The sequence below is a fragment of the Balearica regulorum genome, chromosome 9 (assembly GCF_011004875.1).
Source record: "Balearica regulorum gibbericeps isolate bBalReg1 chromosome 9, bBalReg1.pri, whole genome shotgun sequence".
Lineage (NCBI taxonomy): Eukaryota > Metazoa > Chordata > Aves > Gruiformes > Gruidae > Balearica > Balearica regulorum.
The window spans coordinates 16,878,866-16,900,618 of NC_046192.1; the positions used below are offsets into that span (position 1 = coordinate 16,878,866).

At 45.1% G+C, this 21,753-nt stretch overlaps 1 protein-coding gene across 11 annotated transcripts in view; it reads right to left on the bottom strand.

The window, feature by feature from the left end:
• The window catches only part of LPP (LIM domain containing preferred translocation partner in lipoma), a 334,675-nt gene that overhangs the window by 164,659 nt on the left and 148,263 nt on the right, over positions 1-21,753 (bottom strand). For all 11 annotated transcript variants that reach the window (XM_075761264.1, XM_075761266.1, XM_075761262.1 and 8 more), the window contains one exon: positions 10,693-10,805. In XM_075761264.1, coding sequence (XP_075617379.1) covers positions 10,693-10,805 — 113 coding nt within the window. The remainder of the gene's footprint in view (positions 1-10,692; positions 10,806-21,753) is intronic.

Sequence of the window (21,753 nt, forward strand, 5' to 3'; positions counted from 1 at the left end):
GTCACATCCAGCCCCCCGACTCAGGATTTATATTCCATGGGGGAAAACCACACCAAACACCAGCTCCTGCTAGGTGCCGCGCCATCCTGGAGCAAGAAAAGCGCAGAGCTGATGGTGATTTTACTCTTTTCAACACTTCTGATGAGTCTGGCACTGAAAAACTGTGTCCAGTTTGGAAGGCAGTGTTTTAAAAACTTGAGAGACACCCCAGAAAAGCAGAAACAGCTGACAACGAGAGACAGAGTTCGCTTGGTTTCACTTATGAAGGAGATTGAGTAGCTTGATAGTGATACCTAAACAGCTTCACAGAAGAAAAATGCCAGATACCACCAGACTGTCCAATCTAGCAAAACAGAAAAACACAGCAGCTGGGAAGCTGAAGCTAGGGAAATTCTACTTACAAATAACAGAGATATTCACTTATGTGTAATACTGCAGGTAATTAAATGCTAGAACAAACTTCCAAGATTTCTCCATCTCTTGATGTCTGCGGATCAAGGCTGGATGCCTTTGGTCTCCCTGGGTGACTGGGTGAAGCTTTATGATCTGTGACATGCAGAAGGGCACAGCTGAGAATTTAATGGCTCTGCCTGGCCCCCACATCGACAGAGGGGAGAAAACAACAGCACTGCCGCGTTCATAAAGATCTACTGAAATTACTTTGTGTTTGTACCGCTTTAACTGGAAATTAAATTTACATGAACAAACTCTATCCCACACAAGACTGTATATTGTGACAGTTAAATGAAGAGCTTTTTAAAAGGGACACGTCTCAGGCAATTTTAATCAAAAAAGATAGGTTTTGTTAAAGCTACCAATTTCAGAAAATTAAGGTTGACTAAAACTGTCTTTAAAAACTCCTTTTGGAATTTAATCACATGTTGGAAATCCATATGCAGCTGCTTGTGTCACCTGCAAAAAGGCTGTATAAGACACAAGCATATGCTTAATTTTACATGTGTGCTTAAGTTCTATAAACTTTAATGAAGTTTAAGCACACAGTCAAGCTTCTCTGAATTTGAGAAGGCATTCCTGAACACGGGCTGTGAAGCTATTAGGAAATCACCACCAAAAAAAATAGTAAAATTAAAATTGGCCAGTCGATTTTCACAGCCTGAATAAGCTCCAAGTGCAGAAGTTAAACATATAACATACTTCTGAATTTGTTTGCTTGTTTTGCTGTAATAGGAAGGGGTGCACGCCAAAACGTTTGCGAGAATTCAAGAATCTCCCAGCGAGCCTGGCAAAATGTCAACAAAATGGATGTATAAAACTACACGAAAGTCAATGGCTTGGGTTTGGCTTCTGCAGAAATGAGTCACGTTAAAAATCTACTATATGTTTCTCAAAGCTGAGAAGAGGAAAATCTGGACTTTGCCTCAGTCCGCACATTTTTGGGGCGGTTGATGGCCACAGTCCACGGGGCAGGCAAGCCTCAGCTGGGCAGACCCTGCAGTTCTGATTCACGGAGGAAGGTCCTTGCCTTCAAGAAGTTTGCAATCTCATTTTCCAAACCATTAGGCCCACTTTTACCTTCCCTTCAAGGCTACCAGATGTATGTCTGGTATTTGATTTGGCTGGATGACCGTGGGTTTTCTTTCTTTTTTAACAACCTCCTCCTCGTTTGGACACCTTACCTTCTACGCACTTCCTAAGTGAGAACCTCAGATACAGAAAAAGGACCTGAATAACACAAAAAGCTGAACAACGAATAATCTGCACTGCCCAGAGACTGCTGCAAAACCCTGCAGAGAGAACTTCCAGCATGCAGATCCCTCCCGGATGAGTTCCGAGGTTTATTTTGGTACTGTCCATATACAGATAAATGAACGTAATTTGTTGTTTTTCAATAAGAATTTGTGCATCAGAAAATGTGGTGTCCCCTGTACACATCAGGCCTTAGGAAAAGTCTTTTAACTGTAATTTTGCTTGGGCCCAATACAGCCATAGAAGCCAAATGGGGTTTACTTCCATGCAGAAAGCGTATTCCCTACCTAAAGGTCTTTAAGAGGCTCACCCGACCTCAGCACAGACCAAATCCCACTCCCTACCACCACCCCTGGGAAGCGCCGATGCCTGAACATCTGCACAGAGCTCAGCAGTGGCATCTCTTGGGAACACAGAGGGGTACTGCAGGGCAGAACCAGGGGAATTTGCAGAGCCACAGATCGGGGAGGAATGGTAGAGCGAGTCAGGTGTGAGTGGAGGCACAGAGCTGAAGAGGAGGGCCAGACCTGGGACGTGACAAGATGCAAGGTTGTTTCCATGGCAAGAGAGAAACGCGGAAATGAGGAGATGGAGAGGGAAGGAGCTGTAGCTCGGGACTACTGAGAGAGAGGAGTTTGTACAGCATCTCTGGCGGAGCTGTCACCGGCAGGCTCCAGAAACGCTTGGAGTTGCTACAGCTTTCCCAAACATTTCTATTTTACCTCTCACACTACTAAAATCAAAACCCTAAAAATGTCACATGATGTTTCCCAGATGCTCTTCCTTACCTGTTCTTTGTACGCTAAAGCTAATCAACACCCTGCATTTTCATCAGCAAACCAAAATGGAAAAATATAACTGTGGGGAATGGTCCTGCAAAGACTGAGTTTAATGGCAGAAGACACATAAAAACATGCCTGCCTTTCTGTCCTAGAATACATTCCTCCAGCTCTGGCTACAACAACATTTCTCATTGGTATTTCTACCACCTTTCAGCTTGCTCAGTCACTGTGCCACACGCTCTTTGCAGAGGCAACATTTCCTGACAACAAAACCACCCGGCATGGCAGTTGAGGATGTTTTTCACCAGCAATGGAATCTAAAAAACAGAGACAGGAACTTGCATTTGAGCCACTTCCATTCTTGGGGATGAGATGCTCTCACAACTTCTCCATATCCACATCTCATTACTGCCAGGCAAAATTCACATCAAAAATAAGATGAAGTTTGCCCTACTCCTTGAACTACTCCAGGGCTATAAAACTGAATTTAGACAGACAATTGGATTCTGCAATCCGTGTATCTGTATTTCCTTTCATCTTGTTTTACCAAAGCTCATTTCTTTTAAAACATCAAAACCAAGATGGGAATCTGACTCCGTCTGCTCTGCCACGTTCCAGCTTACCACTATGCCCAAGCTGCATGGAAAGACTTTGACTTTCTAAACCACATTTTCCAATCCCAACCACCTTCAAAGAAAAGGTATAATGATTTGTCTGCTGCAATTTTTAGAATCCCTTCTTGTTACTGACAGTCTGTTTGTCTTAGTCTCGCCGCTGCATTACAGTTCCCTAATGCAACACACAGGCTACCCAGCATTTGACAGAGGAGCAACTGATCTTGCAAGTGATCTTTCCTAGGACCTGCTAATCCAACAGAAGATTTGAATACCACTCGGAAATGAGAAGAATGGAAATGTCTTCAATTCTGATCATGTTATCTCACCCTCTTCTATCACTCAGCTCATCTGTTTTGATGGGAGAATTCCCACTACTTCGTTATCTCGTTATTTTCCCTCTGCTTAAATAATTCTACCTTGGATACAATGACGTTTTTGCTTCCTTTTGTCTGTCACAGGCTGGTACCAGCTCTGACAGGATAAAATTGCCTGGATTTTCTGTACGCTCTCCATCCCTCCCCCATTACTTTCCACATTCATGTCTCTATTATGCATGAGTGGATGATCCAGGTTACACATTAACCTCTCTGCAGATGCCAGCACTGAACCCCAGTCCAGCGCTGGCAGTGTGGCAGTGTCCCACAAAGAGATGCACCCACATGAGCCAAGAGGTGACCACCAGGGCTTGTAACCAAAGGCACAGCACTGGGGGACCACAGACACGCTGTGTGGACTCTACCCCGGCTCTTAACCTGGGTTTAGCTTGATGATCTCTGAACATCACAACCAGCCACATCTCTAACCTTTCTGTTTCCTATCACAACTTTTTAGATGGTCCCATACCCTTATTTACATATGATCCGTATCAGGCTTTTGCTTTCTTCTGCTCCCTCACCTCATCACCCGCTGTATGGCAGATTATCAGAAGCCACTCTGTTCCATCTCCAAGAGTCTCCAGCCTCAGTCACAACCCTCCTCCCAAAGACGACACAAGTATGCACCAGTGCAGGTCCTGGCACATCCAGCGTGCTGTGTTATTATATTAAACAATAACATAACAAATACATTAAATAACACGGTAATAAGCATGATGAAAATAATGAGCACAGTTAACTGTTTGGATCCTTGTTTCCTTTGTAGTCCTTGCCGAGAGGTTTAGCTATTAAAGGCTGCGTTGCATTATAACATTGCCAAGATATTAATAGCCAGGCAGAGAGATGAATGACAGGCTTACGCCGTACAATTAAAACTTTTCCAGTTTACCCTTTCAGTAAAATTTGTGGTTTATAATAAGCATCTTTGTCTATTCTGAAGAGAGTAAGGATTGGAAAGTTACATAGATGGGAACAGAGGTTCATTAAAGATTTAAAATAGAATGTGGTTTGGCATTGTAAAACAAACATGCGTATAAAATGGGTTGCATCAAGAGCTGCCTGAAAGAAATGCTCAGTGTTCCTTTTGTCTTGTGATCCTGGATCTACTGGTCATGCTATCCGCGGAAAGGGATAAAAAAGCAGCAAGGATAAAATGTGCAAGCTTGTTCCCCAATAACGTGGAGGTCTGCTCCATATCCCCACTCAGAATGCTTTTCTCATACATATATATATATAGTGTGTGTACATATATATATCTCTCTGCATATGAGAAAAACAGGCATTTTATCTATCATGCATCCAGATATTCATCAACATATACAGACTTTGTCTTACTGATTTTTCTCACCTTAGTGCCTATAGAGCAAACATGTATTGACCTGTAGAGACCCAGTGAGCTTTCAAACATGCAGAGAGCATACATGTTATTTGTTCAAGTCTAATTCAGAGCACAGCACATTCCTGTTTCTCAAACACACGAGGAAAGCAGAAGAAAGGAGACAGATCAAAAGCATTCCTGCAAAGCCAAGGTTTGAGTAAGAGGGTTAACATTACCAGGTAATTTATTTTTACTGTTGGACACGGCTTCAATTTAGATAAGAGGCAGTTGCTTATCACATGGATTTTAATAAATCAGGTTAGGAGTCCCAGAAATCTGCAAAAGCTGGATCTCAAATGGTAAGCGATACACACAGACTGTGGCTTTATTTACAGAGTCCCTGGGAGCTGCCACTCCTTGCCAGGAGCCAGGCAGCCCGGCCGGCAGCAAGAGCTGTGCCGCGTTACCGATGTTCCTCGCCAACAAGCACCTACGCCCTGGCCGATAATCCCGATGATTAACAAAATCTAGCACTAGAGGGAGGCTGAACACATGTTCTGCTCTCTTTGGCCTTTTCGGCTTTTCCAAATGTTAAAAGGCAGGCAATTTAAAGCAAGCCCAGCACCCAGGCAGAGCCCAGCCGCCACGCTGCGGAGCAGGAGATGTGCTATTTAAGGCAAAATATCACATTTTGCCCCTGTAGGCAAAAATCACACTTTTTCCATCCCCAACTACTTGCCAATATGTGCACCCAAAATAAAAAAAGGAAAAAAAAAAAAAGAAAAGAAAGAAAAAAGAAAAAAAAAGAAAAATAAGAAAAAAGAAAAAAGAAAAAAAAAAGAAAATTTCTCCATTCTGGCTGTTTCTTTAGCCGGTGAGTCACAGCCCATGAAGAGGCACCACTGCTGCTGCTGCTGCTCGCTGGGAGGGAGTCAGACAGAAAAATGCCTGGCAACCTCCTCCGTAACAGGGATGAGGCTCCCGCCACTCCTGTCTATCAACACGTTCCCACCTTTTCCCAGGCACGTGCACTAGGGACGAGCGAGATGGGTCTCCTCTGAACAGCATCACAAAGGAAGGCGCATGCGCCTTCTGACCGCATTTCAGCATTTCTCCTCCCAAAATTCCTTGGCAATAGGAATTTGAGCCCTTTGGCTGATTTCCTGCATATTGAAACAGGATGATACAACCTGGTCCCTGAGTTCAGTAGGTCTGAACGTGAGAATAGCTCCTGCCCAGGTACAGCACAGCACTGCAGCCCCTCCATGCATAGGTGGTTAGAACAAGAACTGGTGTATTAAATTATTTTATCATAGAATCACAGAATGGTTTAGGTAGGAAGGGACCTTAAAAGATCACCTCATTCCAACACCCTGCCACTAGAGCAGGTTGCCCAAAGCCCCATCCAACCTGGCCTTGAACACTTCCAGGGATGGGGCCTCCACAGCTTCTCTGGGCAACCTGTTCCAGTGCCTCACCACCCTCACAGTGAAGAATTTCTTCCTAATATTCAAATCTAAATCTACCCTTCATGCAATTGTTCAAAGTCTGATTGTTTCTTTGCTCCAAACCCCATCCTAAACTGCTGTTGCACATCTTTTTTGATATACCCCAAATTCTTTCTGGTCTCGGCCACTGATGGCATTTGTTCATTAATTTGCAGTTTTACAGTAATGAGGCAGTGCAATGTAGCAGACAGAATTGCTCTGGGACGCAGGAGATCTGGGTCCTATTTTTAGCCTGCCGCTGGTCAGCCTGGTGAATTAGGCAAAGCACTTTCCCTGCTTCAGCTGCCTTATCAGGGAGAGACTGGTATTTCTTTTGTAAAGTGTTTTGTGGCCTGTCAATAAAAACCACACTGATAACAGCCAGGGATTGCTGGGAAAGAGGCGATCTCCCAGCTGAATACAATCCTCTCTTTTCTGTGTTGCGGTAGCATCTATAGGGTCCCAAATGAAAATCAGACCCACGCTGCAGATGCAGCACCTGCGGAGTAATTAGCAGCAATTCGCAAATGCATGTTTTTCCAAGGTGGCCCTTGGCAGGTCCACAGCTGAGGGTCGCATCTGCTCCAAGCCACCCAGGTCCTGCCCCAACACAAAACACCAGGCTCTGAACCAACTCTTTTAAGGAGAACTGGTCATTTCAAAGCCAGTGGAGGTCTGAAGCCCCCATGATACAGCTTATCAAGATGCCCCCGGAGCACACACGGCTCCTGAGCCAGCCATCCTGGGGACAGGACACGGGGTAGGGACCGGATCTTCACACCGCTGCGCACAGTCCTCATCCCTGAGCAACCCTGCCTGGCGAGGAAGGAAGAAATCGCCGGTGCCATAAGCGAAGGTCCCTCTCTGTGAGCAAACAGGGCACTTGAGAGGTTGCTTACGAGAGCTTTTTTGCTTTTGCTTTGCCTGGCCTGGGCAGAACGCCTGTTTTGAAACTAGAAGGCAAAAAAAAAAAATTAAAAAAAAAAATCTGCCTCCTCCCTCCCAGATCTATCTATTTCCCTTTGACAAACAGTGATTTCATTTTCTTCCCGTCCAGGATTTTTTTTTTTTTTCTCTTTTAAACTGAGCCCAAGCCAACGTGGCAAAAGGCTCTTTGCTCATGTCCTTATTTGTCAAACACGCCATCGCCGCACCCTCACCACCATTCTGGGAACAAGCCCTCGCCTTCGCCGGCTGACTTCAGCTGAAGGGGAACTTCCCAATACAACTCTCCCCCAGCCCCAACACACTCTTTTCTAAAATAAACATTTCCTTTTCTTTTCTTTTTTTTTTTTAAAGGATTACAGTTAATAAGAGGAGAGTTTAAATTTCCTTCCCCTTTCCTCCCCAGCCCTGCTGTGAATCCAAACATGACAAATCTAGATGGGAAAACAGAAATTACAAGAAAATACCAGATCTATCGCAAAGGTATTTCATGACCCAGTCTTCCTTTGATTTCCATCAGAGCTCAAGGGAAGTCAGATACTAAAGTACCTTTTTGGATCTGATCCTAAGTGGCCAGTTCCACTGTCCAAACAGAGATCCAGAGACAAACAGGCCTATGAAAACTGGGCATTATTATTTTAACTGCTGCTCTTAAGCTACAACTTAAACTGTAATAATCTGTGCAGCTTTTAGCCGTCTGCTAACAGTAATGCAAGAATTGATAATAAACTAAACATACATATTCTGCTCCCCTCATCAACTTAACACCCAGCATAAAAAGCTTTACCTGGAGCCACAGCACACATATTTCATAAGTTATTATCAGCACTCTGCCACCCAGAGAGAAATTTCTGTTGTAAAGGGGTCGATCTGCTGGAGCAGATAACTTTCAAACTCTGGAGTAAATCTGGAGGGTTTGCACCAGGTCTGCAGGGGCCGAACTGCCCCAGGCAGCAGCCTCAGATCTAGTCCATGCTCAGGAAGGGGTGATCTGCTCCAGCACTTACATTTAGCAATGGGGAAACTGAGGCACGGAAATTAAGTGGCCTGGCATCGGAGAGCAGAATGAGGATTGGGTTTAGTTTGTTGGAGCCCAATCCAACACATGCTCATGAGATCCGTGCCTTCATGCAACCATGTCCCGAGGGTTGAGAAACGATTCACAGCAGAAGGAACACAGCCAACATTCCTCCTTCAGCACAGGAACCTCTGTCTGGAGACGTGAAAATGACTGTGTTCAATGCACAGAGGCATCGAGCAGCTTTCTCCATCACCACCTGCCCTTTTCCCTCATCCCTCAGGCCTTACGTCTTCCTTCAGCATGGCTTTTGCTGCCCCTGCAAGATAAGCAGCTGATCTCGCAACACAAGACCCTGCCAGCTCTTGACTTAGCCCTGGCTTTTGTCTGCTCCTGATCTCCTTCAGAGGGTGGAAAGGAAAAGAAAGGGAAAAAAGGTGACAGGACAGCACAGATTAAAGGCAGAGACCCACTTTGGCTGCGTGGGGGTGGTGAGAGGCAGGACTGGTAGGCTTGCCTTCCTCCAAACGGGCTGCCATGGGAAGGAATCTCGCTCTAATCGAGCTCCTGGCAAAACCCAATGCTGTGAACACGGCTCCAGCCCCAGCTTCCCAAAGCCAGAGAAAAAGGGTGTGACAAATAGCAATTTCATGAGCTCAGCAGGGAAGAGCCATTCACATCGGGTGGTTCTACCAAGGGGCACTTCCCAGTGACAGCCCCGAGCAGCTCAGGCACGTCTTTGGACCCATCGCAGGAGGGAGGTATGAGGAGCTGAAGACATGAGCCCCTTCCAATAAACATGGCAAGGTCCCCTCCTTGGGTAACCTGGCAAGGGGGAAGCCTGACCCTGGAGAAGCACGTGAGGTGCCACAGCCCCTTCCCACTGCCCAGGCTCCTGTGCAGGCAGCCGTGCAGGCAGCACCCTGCCCTCACCAGGAGCCTGCTACTCTGCTGCTTCCCAGCACGGTCTGGAAGCTCCCCTGCTCCCACGGGGTCCACTCTTCTCAGAGAGATAAGAGACAGAACACCACTTGCTGGGGAATTACTTCATTTCCCCAAGGCTGGGAAAAGCCATGCTCCTCGCTCGGCTAATGTCCCTGACGGCTGCAGCCTTTCCTGGCAAGGGAGAGCACAATCCTCATTAACCCCTTCCCTCTCGAAGGCTGCTTGTAACACTGAACTCATTGCAGGAACGGCGGAGAGTTTGTGATAGCACCTGAACATCTCACCACAGGCAAGAAATCACAGGAAGCCCATGAGGGAGGGAAATGTTTTCTTTTTAGAGGCTCTAGAATTTACGGTGGGCTCAGGAACTAAGTCAGGTTTCTTGAATCCTGTTTAACATCTGCCTGCTAGCCTATTCTCCGGTTCAAATCCATGGAGGGACACAGAACTGCCACAACCTTCCAGGGTCATTAGGGACAACCCCATGGCTGTGGATATGTGGTTGTACAACTCTCATCAGCCTCAAACCTAGATCACGCTTGCTTTGCTCTCAGTACTCCTCCCAGAAGGCTCTTCCAGACCTTTGCAGCCTCCGTGCTTAGAAACTTTCTAAACACCAGCATGAAGGTACTTCTGGCAAGCTCAGTCTCTCCTGTTCCTGTACCAACACTCACCAGAGCCAAAGTAGTTGCTGTTCTCTGGTGCTTATTCCCCAAATGTATTTCTAATTTGCAGCCATACCCCCTCCCCAGCCTTCCTTTTGCTCAGCTAACAAGCCAAACGCTTCTGCTCTCCACTGGCAAGATCAGCTCCTCACTCCCTGATCACTTTGACAGCCTGTCCCTGCAGTTTGGAATACACCTCTCCTGAACGTGCCTGAGCTAACAGAACAGTATCCAGCACTCCAGGCAAGCCAGTGATGTCTGCACATAGGTGTTGATACCTTTCAAAGGTGTTCAAGGTATGTCGCTTTCCACACAGGACATGCCATCATCACCTGATGCATCTTAGAAATTGCACTTTCATCTAGATGGCAAATCTAGAAGATCCAAGCCAGTAAAACGGTGGTGAAAAAAGTCTCAGTGACATCACTGGAGTCAGGGCCAGGGCTTATGTGCTTCACTTAATTTTAGGCATCTAAACAAAGCACTTTTTGGATCAGATTACTGCCCTAAAGTCTCTCCACAGTCCATGGAAGGAGATGGCCCTTCCAGAAAACAATTCATTCTGGGAAGGTTTCATTCTCATCTGCCATCACAAGGACATTATGCAATTAGTCTTCTAATTCAAGCCGGATGGGAAAAATCCTTTAATAGCCCAGTAAGTTTTGAATGGAAATATTCCCTACTTGGGAAACACCGCTTGCTAAAGCTGACTTGGTTGTTCCTGACACATGATCTCTAACCACAGCACTTTGCCACCTAGTTTTATTATCATCCATTTATTTCCCCAGTTTTTGGATCAGTTCTGCACTAACAATAAAATTCTTGTTGTCTTACCTGCACGTTGAAAGTAGCATCATCCAGCGGTGGTGGTGGGGGAAAGGCACCTTGTGATGATGTGATGTTTCCGAGGTCATCCAGAGGAGGTGGGGGTGGAGGAAGGAAGTCCCCTAAGAGAGAGAATGGGAGAACTTAGACTCACCAGCATTTCCCCACATCATGACATGGATGATCTGGATGAACCCTGCAACACTAACAGCTCTGCCATCAGTTTTGTGGCACAGGACTTCACACTCTGTTTATCCGCTAAATGATCAGCTGCACCCCTCACTGCTTCAGGAGATGGCTACGACAGCTTGGTAATGTTGGCAGATTGCTTAGAGGTCCTCAGACCCTACAGCAGAAGATGACTTGCCACAAAGTTTTGAAAAGCCTGAAGGCACCAACAACCAGCTCCACAGACTGAAGCTTGCATGTCAAACCTGCCCCAGGCAACTACAAAACTTGCAGTAATGAATGCCCCACATCCAGCCTTGCAATGGAACCCACCCAATTCACCTTGTGTGCCAAATTATGCCAGCTCTTCTTGATCACTATAAAGACAGTATCAGATGCTGTCTAAAATTAAGGACTCCCTGTTGCAGAGGGCACATGGAGGGCTGGAGCTGGAGCCCATAATCTAGACCAGCCCATCTCCCTGCATCCCTGCTGCTGGCAGACGGCCATGCTCTTTGCATTTCCCTCTCCTATAGGGACCTCATAGCTTCACACAAAGAACTACTGGGAAGGTCATAGGGTCTTCTTAGTGACAACAGCCAAGTAAGCAATGGGCCAGTTGCAAGCTCAGAAGCATCTACCTCTTAACTCCAAGGAGACTTCTTACATGGGGCCGATGTATAAAACATTCTACACTTTAATGTGCTTCATGTTAAACTTCCAAAAGTGCTGATGTGAAGCCAAAGCAGTACACTGGCTGTGAAGCCATCCAGCTTAGCATAGAGATGGGAGACATCTCTTCCAGAACTTCAGAGGAGGGGGCAGCACAAAGGAGAAGACACAGACAGAGCAGCACAGGCTGTGGGCAGCAGGACAGCAGGCTCTGAAAGCACTTCCTAAGGATGGAGAAAAGGGCGTTTGCCATTAGCACTGGCTTTGGCTCCTACAGAGGCAGTTGCCTGTAATTTGGACCACTTTGGTATATTTTTATTTCCCCTCATAAAGCTCGATACTGCAAGTAGAGCTGTTTGCTGTTGGCTCTCCTGTGTGCACCTGGGATGGAAGTTTAAGATAAATGAATAAAAGTGTGATATTTCACGTATATAGGAACTGTTGCTTTGGAAGGGTTTTAGCCCTTTCTGGGAGGAAACATGGGCTCCCTACCAGACCCTTCACATTTCCATGCAGTGCCACACCACCTCCCAGCTACAGACCCTCAGTGCCATCCCCTAATACCAAGGAGCAGCCTCCAAACCACTCGGAGAGCTGCTGAGCCAAGCCCAAGCGATCTGCAGCCCAGGTTCAAAGCCCCGGGCTCAGCCCAGCCCGGGCACGGGCACCAGCTGGGCAGCACTGCCGGCACAGCACCTTCGTGCTACTTACTGTGGGAAGCAGATGGGTCTGCAGCCCTGGAAAGCTTTTTTACACTCTCTGCAAGGCACAAACTCCCCCTAGGACTTTAGGGATCTTATTTCCCAGGAAAGTAATTTCTTCCCATTTTCCCCAAAGTAAAAGTGAGCATGGATAGAACTCAGAAAAAAAACCCCCTCTGAATCCCTAAGAAAGTATCATTCTAAATACAGATGCACAAAGACAGATCGAAAACAACACACTGAAAACTAATTTAAGACAACCATGTTGCTCCAATACATAAAATCATGTGAAACCTACTGGCTCATGATATTAGAGAGTTCAAGACTGATTTAAAAAAAAAAGACATCCAATAACATCTGCAGTATCCTCCTCTTTGTCCTACAATTAATCCAATTTTTTTTATTTCAAATCATATGAAATACAGAGTAAAAAGAAAAGAAGAAATATTTTGGAATTAATATCTTGGTGTCTAGTTCTAAAAAATGCTGTGATGTTTGAGTGCTAAGTAAACTTTTCTCCTTTGCTCTGAAAATGACCCTCCAAGCAACCAACGTGATTTTGCAAACAAATTCAACTCCAGCAGACACATACTTCCCAAAGAATACACTTCAGATGATGTTGCTCCAGTTAGTCTCGGCTCCGATGCCAAAGACTCATCTCCCTGCACAGCACATTAGTCAGACACTCTTGCTTTATTGCAACCTTTCAAAACACCTAAGTAAAGTGGAGGCAGAGAATGTGTTGAAGGGGACGAGACAGGGAAAGGGACAGGGTTTGTGTGTAAACAGAAGGGGAAAATAACCATTTGCTATAGCAGAAGGGGAAAACGACGACTGCTAGAACAAACACAAAACAAATACCATTTTGCCCCTTTGAAAGATCCTTTCCTCCCGAAAGAAAAAAAACATTGGCAAGGTTTTTTCAGAAAAGGAGCAAAGGACAGAAACAGAGAAGAGCCCTTTTCTAGAGTTTGGAAGAAAGCACTTTTTTGTGTAGTAGGAGACAGCTGGCTTTACCGCATCCCAGCCCAGCTCTGCTGACTCTGTCCTCTGTGTCAGATAAGCTGCTGGCTCTGCTCTCCCCACAAATGGGAAGGTTTTTAGACTGGGAAGCAGAGAGCAGATGCCTGATGAACTGGGGGGACCTTGCAGATGTTTGGCCTTTTCCTGGTCCTCTGCGAACAGATGGACTTTCCTCCTTCACAGCTTTAGTTATTTATTCTGCCACCGCACTTTCCTCTTTCCCACACAAAGCCATAGGACCCGATGCTGTTCCCACTGCACTCTCGGGAGAGTATTCCCTCGGACACAGGAGGGAAAGCTGTTACTGTATTATTATTATTGGCATTGCTGGAAGTCTCCCTCCGGCAGAGAGGGGAGCATGCAAAGACTGTAAAATCTGTATCCTGAGCAGCATACGGTTTTAGATGACGTGTGGAAGAAACAGGTCTATGCTTGAGGGAGTAAAGGAGAGAAAAAGCTGAAAGTAAGCTTACACTCCCTTTAAGCAGCATCTCCCTACAACCTTGGGGATCTTCCCCCACCCCCAAAGCTTTGCAAGCCAGACAGATTTCACTTGCTTAGAGCTGGACAAGCCGTGGGAGGAAGCAGGAAAGTCCATGTGTAGGCAAAGCCTATCACTGCCACCCACTGCTGACCACCTCCGGCACCAGCCAGCTACGCAGGGAGCTGTCTGGGGAAGGGACTGTCCCCTGGTCCGCATGGATGCGCTGGTGGCCACAGGGGAAATGGGGCTCTGGGGTTACCAGAGTTAACCATGGGCTGGTGGAAGACAAATCCCACCCTGAGTGCTCACCCTCTCCTGACTGATTTAACCCTGCTGCCCCTCCATGAATAAGGCGTAAGATGGGTAAAAGGCTCATTAGTACTGATGACTGCTCAGCACCAAGACTAGCATTTTGGTTGACGTTCACCTGGCATCAGCCTGAACACTTCGAGTTGCTTAAGTTACGAGAACGACTGCACTGAACTCCATCAACAGAGACACATCATGGCACCTCCAGGAGGCAATTTATACTTCAAGGCAGATGAAATCACCTTCCGACGGCAAGTCTCCCCGCAGAGGCAGCCTGGGGCAGGCACGTTTGCAGGCAGGGAGCCGCATCCTGCCCTTCTGCACACCTTGGCGCAGCCTGCCCTCAGCTCTTGCAGTGAAAAATCTCAACCCATTACATACGTTTAGAGGAGAAAATAAACACTCCTCATTGCGCAAGCTACTCGTTTCTTCTTCTTACAGCTGTCAAGACCGTGAGTCAACCTATGAAGGGGCTGCGTGGTGCGACACACACGCCAGCTCGGTTATTTCAGATACGACGGCGCAACGTGCCGTGAAACCGCAGCTCTGAGCTCTTCTCTCGGCGCTCGTGCCTGCTCCTGCGCCAGAGCATCACCTGGTGCAACCACGAGAGACGATATTGTCAGCCCCAGTAATGCTCTCCCCCATATTTTATAATCAAGTAATTAGACACAAATTTAGTCAGTCCATCAGGGCTATGTTGGGAAACTACAGCAGAGCCATAAGCAGAAGTGATGCCTCCCAAGCCCCAGTCTGGCTTCTGGCTCCAATCTAATCGGTGCTATGCAGATACATTTGCAAGGTTTTACCCCTCTCCTCCCCAAAATCTCCTCTCTTACCCTTTCCAAGAAGATTTAGACATTTCATTATTACACTTTTCAAATGTACAAATAAAAAATTGCTCAAAGCTTTAACAGATGTCTACATCAACACGAGCCTGTCAGGCTGAATAGAAACTCTAAAAAATTTTGCCACTGGCTGCCTGATGCCTTCTGGGTACAAGTATAAGCTGAGAAAAACATCCTGTCTCATGCACCAAGCACCTTTCCACTTACAGTCTAACCTTTACATTTTTAAGTGCACTTCAGTTTTTTACAGGATCAGGCTCCTACGTCTCAAGCCTTTGTTTTCAGGGAGATACATCTGCCAGTCAACAAATGAATTGCAGCACAGTAACTGCCTCCCCCCTTGACTGACACAGTTGTTTAGACATGAAGATTTGCAGCTTTGAAACTTCTAGACACGAAGATGATCTCACATGTTCGGTAAGAAGAGACTGTTTGAGGGGAAAAAAACGCTCGGAAATACAGAAAAGCAAAACATCATATTTTTCCCCTGAAACAATAACTTAATGAAATCTATCAACCAACAAAACAGGGTTCACACTGGTCTTCCCAGATCTTTGGCTGACATCTGAGGACTATATGCCCAGATGTTTTTCATTTTTCTCCTTCCAAACAAAAATAACCCTTTCTCATCGTCGTCTTGATAATTTCTGACTCTGAAGCTGGTACAGAATCGGTTTGAATCACCTGAAAAACACAGCTCTCCCCTGACTCAGAGACCAGAATAAAGACAGTGATGGAGCAAACCCCCCCCTGATGTGTTTCCATTCTGATCCAGACTCCATTTGGGAAAGCACCGAGCAGATACAGGCATTTCCCACTGCCCGGTCAAGTATTTACCTTCTACTGCAGAAAGCCAGAGTTTGCAATTCAAGGGTGATCGACACTGAAACAATTAAGATTGACACTTAAATCCTAATTCGTTTAGCACTGCACTAACATCCTTTTGATTGAGGCTACCATGAACCTGTATTCCACAATAACCACTGCGAAAACCTGCAGAATATTGCAGTATTACTAAGTGAGGGAAACCACATACTGCAAAAGTGACGCCACGGGATTTTTATAGAAAACTTCAGCTAGGTATGACCTGGTGACTCTTAGGTGTGAACACACATCTTACTAAGTCTCCCAAAATGAACGTTTTCCTGTAACATCTGTAACACACATCACTGGACAAGGAAAGCACACAATCAAAATCATGTTTTGTGTTGGCACATCCTTGGTCAAAACCATGTTGTGAGAGGTCACCGACACCACGTCAGTGCAGGGGAAACCATCGCACGATTGCACACCAGCTCCACAATCCACCTAAATATACCACATTGACCTGTGATTCCTAAAATAAAGCAGCTCTACCAACCCAAAGCACTGTTTAAATTACCACTCTCTTACCAATCACTAATCCTACCATTTGAACTACTTTTGCTAATCAGCTACTGTATTAATAAGCAGGAGGGAGAAAAAAAAGCCCACACTGGCTAATTTCATCCTCAGCATTTAAAAAAGGAATACTGAGTCTGTCAGGTAGTTGCACTGAAAATTTACCTCACCACCTGCTAGCTGAAATATTGCTTTTATGGATTTATATTGTATTAAAAGGTCACTGGCTGTTTAAGTCTTAAACAGTTTTAATCATTCTAAAAGTCTCTTAACAGTAAGAAAAGGAAGCTCAGAACAAACAGCAGCAGGGATTCTAATTAAAAGGGCCAATTCATCTAATTTTATTTGGGGTTAATTATTCAGGATTCACTCTCTGATGTGTAAGGAATAGCAATTAGTAATTTTAGTGATTTGAGGAACATTGGAGGTGTAATCAGTTAAAATGAGTGAGTGTTTACAACACAAGATGTTGAATTAGTTTCTCCCAGCTGGAGAACAGGAACATTAGTCCCCTACAGTTCAGGACTATGAATCGCAGTCCTGCTTAAAATATTCTCTTTAAAGGAAAAAAAACAACCCTCACACACCAACAATCATCTGGTAATTTTGTTTACTACATGGAAAGTCAATAGGCAACGCGTACCACGGCAGCTTAAGTACCCTCACCTCCACCTTCATCCCCTCGTCCAAGTACCCAAACCCCCGGGATTCGCTGGAAACAATTCCCAGCATTTTTCCTGTCTGCACAACTTCAGCCGGACTACCACCCTCCCGCCATGCCGCTTTTCACCACAGCTAGCTGAGATAATGAAAGAAGCAGCCTGTGAAACTTTCAAATGTTAATTAACTTCAGCGGTTAAATATACAGAGGAAAAATGACCGTGCGATTAACTTAAAAACTCTAGGTACAATTCCCCCAGCAAACACAAATCCAAAATAGCTCTGCTGGAGTCACTCTGGATTTCTTCCAGTGTTACTAGAGCCAGAATAAGTTACTAAAGCTTTCAGGAGTAGCAGATGAGACTCTGATGGGGACAGAGGAGCCGCGTGGGAGAGTGCTAACAGGGAGATCCTACGCCGGCTGCTTTGACGCTTGGGTCTGACCTGAGGCAGCAGCTCAAAAGTCATTTTTTTTCCACCTCTCAAGAGATAACTGGGTTTTACCACCATTTAGGCACCACCAGGTACTTTGGCAGCACTGGAGGTGGAACCCTTGCATTGCCTACAAGTTTGTGACCGCTAAAAGGAGCGGTGCTGGCACACCATGCCAGGCTTACTTCAGATGATACTGCTTTTATTGAGCAACTTGATTTAGCACAAGCAGATGCTATCTTTAGTGTCCTGTACGCAGATCTTTCACTCCAGCTCTGGTCATCAGTGGGGAAAATCCCACCCACCTCTGGTTCACATCAGAACTCGCTGACCTCCCTCTCAAAACACCCCAAAGGCAGTAATTAGCACAAGGGTAGGAAACAACGGCTCAGTTCCCCAAATTATGCAAAATCTCAGCCGCTTCGCCACAGTGGATGCCCCTCGTTGTGAAAACAACACTTTTTTTTTTTTGATGAGACTGCATTTTATTCAGCTTGTCTCTGTAGATACCTAGCCATGCCATCCTTACCAGCAAAACGCAACCGATGCTCCTGCGGCCCCAACGGAAGGCAGGTACAACCATGCGCTGGGTTGTTTTCCCTCATTCACATCAGCCAAACATCTTACGCACAGTACGCTTATGATATATGCCGCTAAGTACAAAGACATCAATACGAGGCTGCATTTTGATTCTTCAACTTATTTTTCCGCATGACTGTGTGGCGAAGCATTCCAGCTAATGTCCCACGGCAACCTCTCTGTAACAGAGATGACTGACTTTGCTCACCTCAACAACCTGTTTTGTAAAGACGATGCGAATGAGCCAGTTCTTCTACTGCTCAGATCATGTTACACCTAACAGTTATCTCATGATGCTGATATCTGCTTAGAGGAGAGGTCTGCTAGTATCAGAACTCAGCTCAACAGAAAATAAATCAGTCCTTTACTAAAGCTTAGTGAAGGACAACGCTGAGCCAATGCAAGGAACAGCCCACGGCACTGTAAAATTTTAATTAAAAATCTGTGCTAAAATAGAAGGAGGACAAAGAGCCATAAGATTAACAGAAAAGCTTCAAGTACCGTTCCTCGTCATATACTTCTTTTAGGACTTTGGGGATGTCATCTAGCCCCACTGTGCCTCAGTCCACAGGCATGCAAAGCCTTCCTTTGCCTTCCCTCTGGTGTTTATTTGTAGACGTAAGGATAGAGTTCGTCTTACTTGGTCTGTGCAGCAATTAGTACGATGAGATCCCGCTTTCAGTTGCAGCTGCTCAGGTCCAGTAACAGGGACAAACAGTCTGCTGAGATGGAAAGATTTCAACACAAACAACTGGAAATATGCTGGAAATCAGGGCATCTAAGTCAGAAGAACAAACCCTATCCTCGGAGGGGAAACACGGGCTGCATTCCCACACACCATCCCTCTCCTCTGCAGAGCAAAAGGTCCATGAAGCAACTCAACGAGGGAAATGCTGCCTCACTCAGAACAAAACCGAAACGGGTTATCTATTTGTTTATTAGATTATGGTGTTCAACACATTTGTTCATTGCTAAGGGCTCCTGACGAGAGTTGACATATGCATTGATTTACTAAAGAGGGTGAGGGTGAAGGAGTTGGAAAAAAAAAAAAAGAGCTACGACACTGCATTCGGACCTCGTTCTCCCTGGCTGTTGTTGCATGGCGCAACCAAAGCAAATCTGTTTTTTCTATCAGCTTTCTCCCCTGAGGCAGCAGTCAGAGAAGATGTGGACTGTGTCCTTCAGACACATCCTTTCTTATCACCAACCAAACCCTCTCTGTGCCTAGTGATGAAATACAAAACACTGCACAGATCACAAAAAACCATCTCCCAGAGCTCTTTACTGCAAAGGGACTTCCTCAAATTTTGGAGGCGGCAGCCAACCGTTTTTAAGCAATCTCGGACTTATCTTTGCCTATAAGTGTTTTTGTGTTGTTTTCCCACTTTGGGGGTTAATTGCGATCTGAGCTGTCAGAGGAAACCCAATGTGCTCCAAGCCTTGGCTTGAGCCTTGGAGCCAGCAGTGGCCCACGCTGCAGAACATCCGGGAGAGCTGGATTCATTCTCCTTGCCCAGTACGCAAAGGAGAGGGACAACAAAAACTACTGCTGTAACCAGACCATTTCCCTGGGTGATGAGGTCAACCTTCCTGCAAACCATCCTCTTCACAAAGGCTGCTGCTGCTGGCTTGAGAGACTGGAGCAAAAACGTCAAGTGGGAACGCATGTATGGCTCTCTCAGATGAACTGATAAAAAAAAAAAACCACCCATAAACTGATTTTCAAACTGGCTCATTTAGTTCCTCCCATCCTCTTCCCCACCCGTCCCTACGTAACTCATAAACATCCAAATTTGAGAAGATTAAAGCAAAAATGTGTGTCTTTATCCAATGTGTTTTAGTTCACTGTTTTCACCAAACAGCTCTGGCTTGCTTCCTTCTACTGCAATTAGTCAGTGCTACTGGGGAGCAGAAAAAGTAGCTAGATTTTCTTCATGCTACAAAATTAATCACGTTCTTATTCACCAGTGTAGCAGTTGAATAATAAATTACATCCTTAATCCCTGAAGATAATTTAAGATAAAATCAAATATTGGATAAATATTCACCTCTATCTTCTTCTTCCAAAGTAAACAACTAATACTCCATATCTCCATATATAAACATATACAAATACATATTTGTATGGAGTGGTGGTGGGTTTTGTGGAGGGAGTTTGGTTCCTTTTGCTGGTACCTACTAGAAATGTCAGAAATGATCATGCTAGACTGTGGAAGAGAAATGGGTTTACAATCAGAAGAAAAAAAACAGAAAAAAAGAGAAAAAAAGAGAGGTATCTTTCCCTGGGTAGATTACACCTGGAGGTGCTCTACATCCCCTCTACTGTACTTTTGCATAACAGGGAAGACAGAAAATAACAAAAAAAAAAAAATGATGCAGGCTTTCTCTTCTATGAGGTGATTCTTCCCCTAAACCACTGATGCACCAGCTTTCTGTACCAAGGATCACTGCCCAACACTCCGAAGTTACTATACACACTTACATGTGCAGTTATCACCATATTTTAAGCAGAAATGCTTTAAAATTTACACTTTTCCATAATTCAACAAAGTAAGTGTGTAGGAAACAACATGCTGAACTGACTTTTTAGATAAATAACTACATTTATGGTTTCCATATTCCACAAAACCCCCACCAAGAACTGCCCCCCTCATCTGCTTGCTGTCAGAGCCCAGAGCACCCCGCCGTGGGGAAAACAAGAGGAGAGCGAGCACTTCCCATCAGGAGCATCCTAAAGTGGGCGACGAAGAGGTGAATGACAGAGCCACAAAAAGGACTTCCGAGGAGGAGAATGACATTCCCATTCATAACACTCATTACAATAAAACTAATCAAACCAGTGGTTTTGCTGTAGCTGCTCAGCATATGGTGCCTCCCTTCCACAGAAAAAGTATTAGGGTCTAGAACCAGCCTGGGGTAACCAAGAGGGTGCCCTTGCAGTAAAACATACCACGCCAAAAGCTGGGTCAATTATTTGGTGTAGAGAAATCTGGCTGAGATTGTTTTCAGATTAAATTAAAAGTTTTCTATTTAACCAGTGGAAAATGAATTACTGAAATATTTGTGGATATTGTTAAAAGGAAAAATGCGGAAGAAAATGAAAATCTCCTGCAAAGATTGTGGTTTTGTTTGAAAAGCCAGAGATTTTATTCTTGAAATAAAATGTCGGGGAAAAAAATGATAACAAATTGTAGTGTAACATACTGCTAGAGCTTTTAGACTAGATTTCTGCAGTCTTCACTCTGAGGTTTGGTTTTCCCCCAGAGCTGTCACTGGGACAATTTTAGGCAAAAAAAATGAAATTGGGTTAGGTGGGGAATCTCTCTTGATTTTCTTTCATCCTAACTTCTTTTCCAGCCTTGCTGCAAATCCATTCTTTTCAGATTAATGATTGATCTTCATTCTAAATCCCCACTCCAATATTAATAACTGCTCAGAAAACAATTAAAATGGATATATTGTTTGAGCATATGCTCAGGGAGCAAGAGAAGAGGATAAATCTTCTATGAGCACAAAAACCTCCATCATACTTTGAGATCTGCTGATGACTGCAGCGACATAAAAAGGTTATTTGCTGTAACATGTACATCTCCCCACGCTCTAGAAGCGCATTGCTGGAGCAATGAATGTGAAGGAGAGTGCTTAGCAGCACAGGTGAAGAGTGCATGGTCCACGTCACCTTCTAACAAAAATCCTTCCATCAGTGACACTGAAAGAATAGGCCTTTTCCCCCATCAGGCAGAAGATGCTGTAGGAAGGAGAACGACTTCCAATTTGACATCACTGGCAAGTGCAAAGAGCCAGAGAGTGTCCA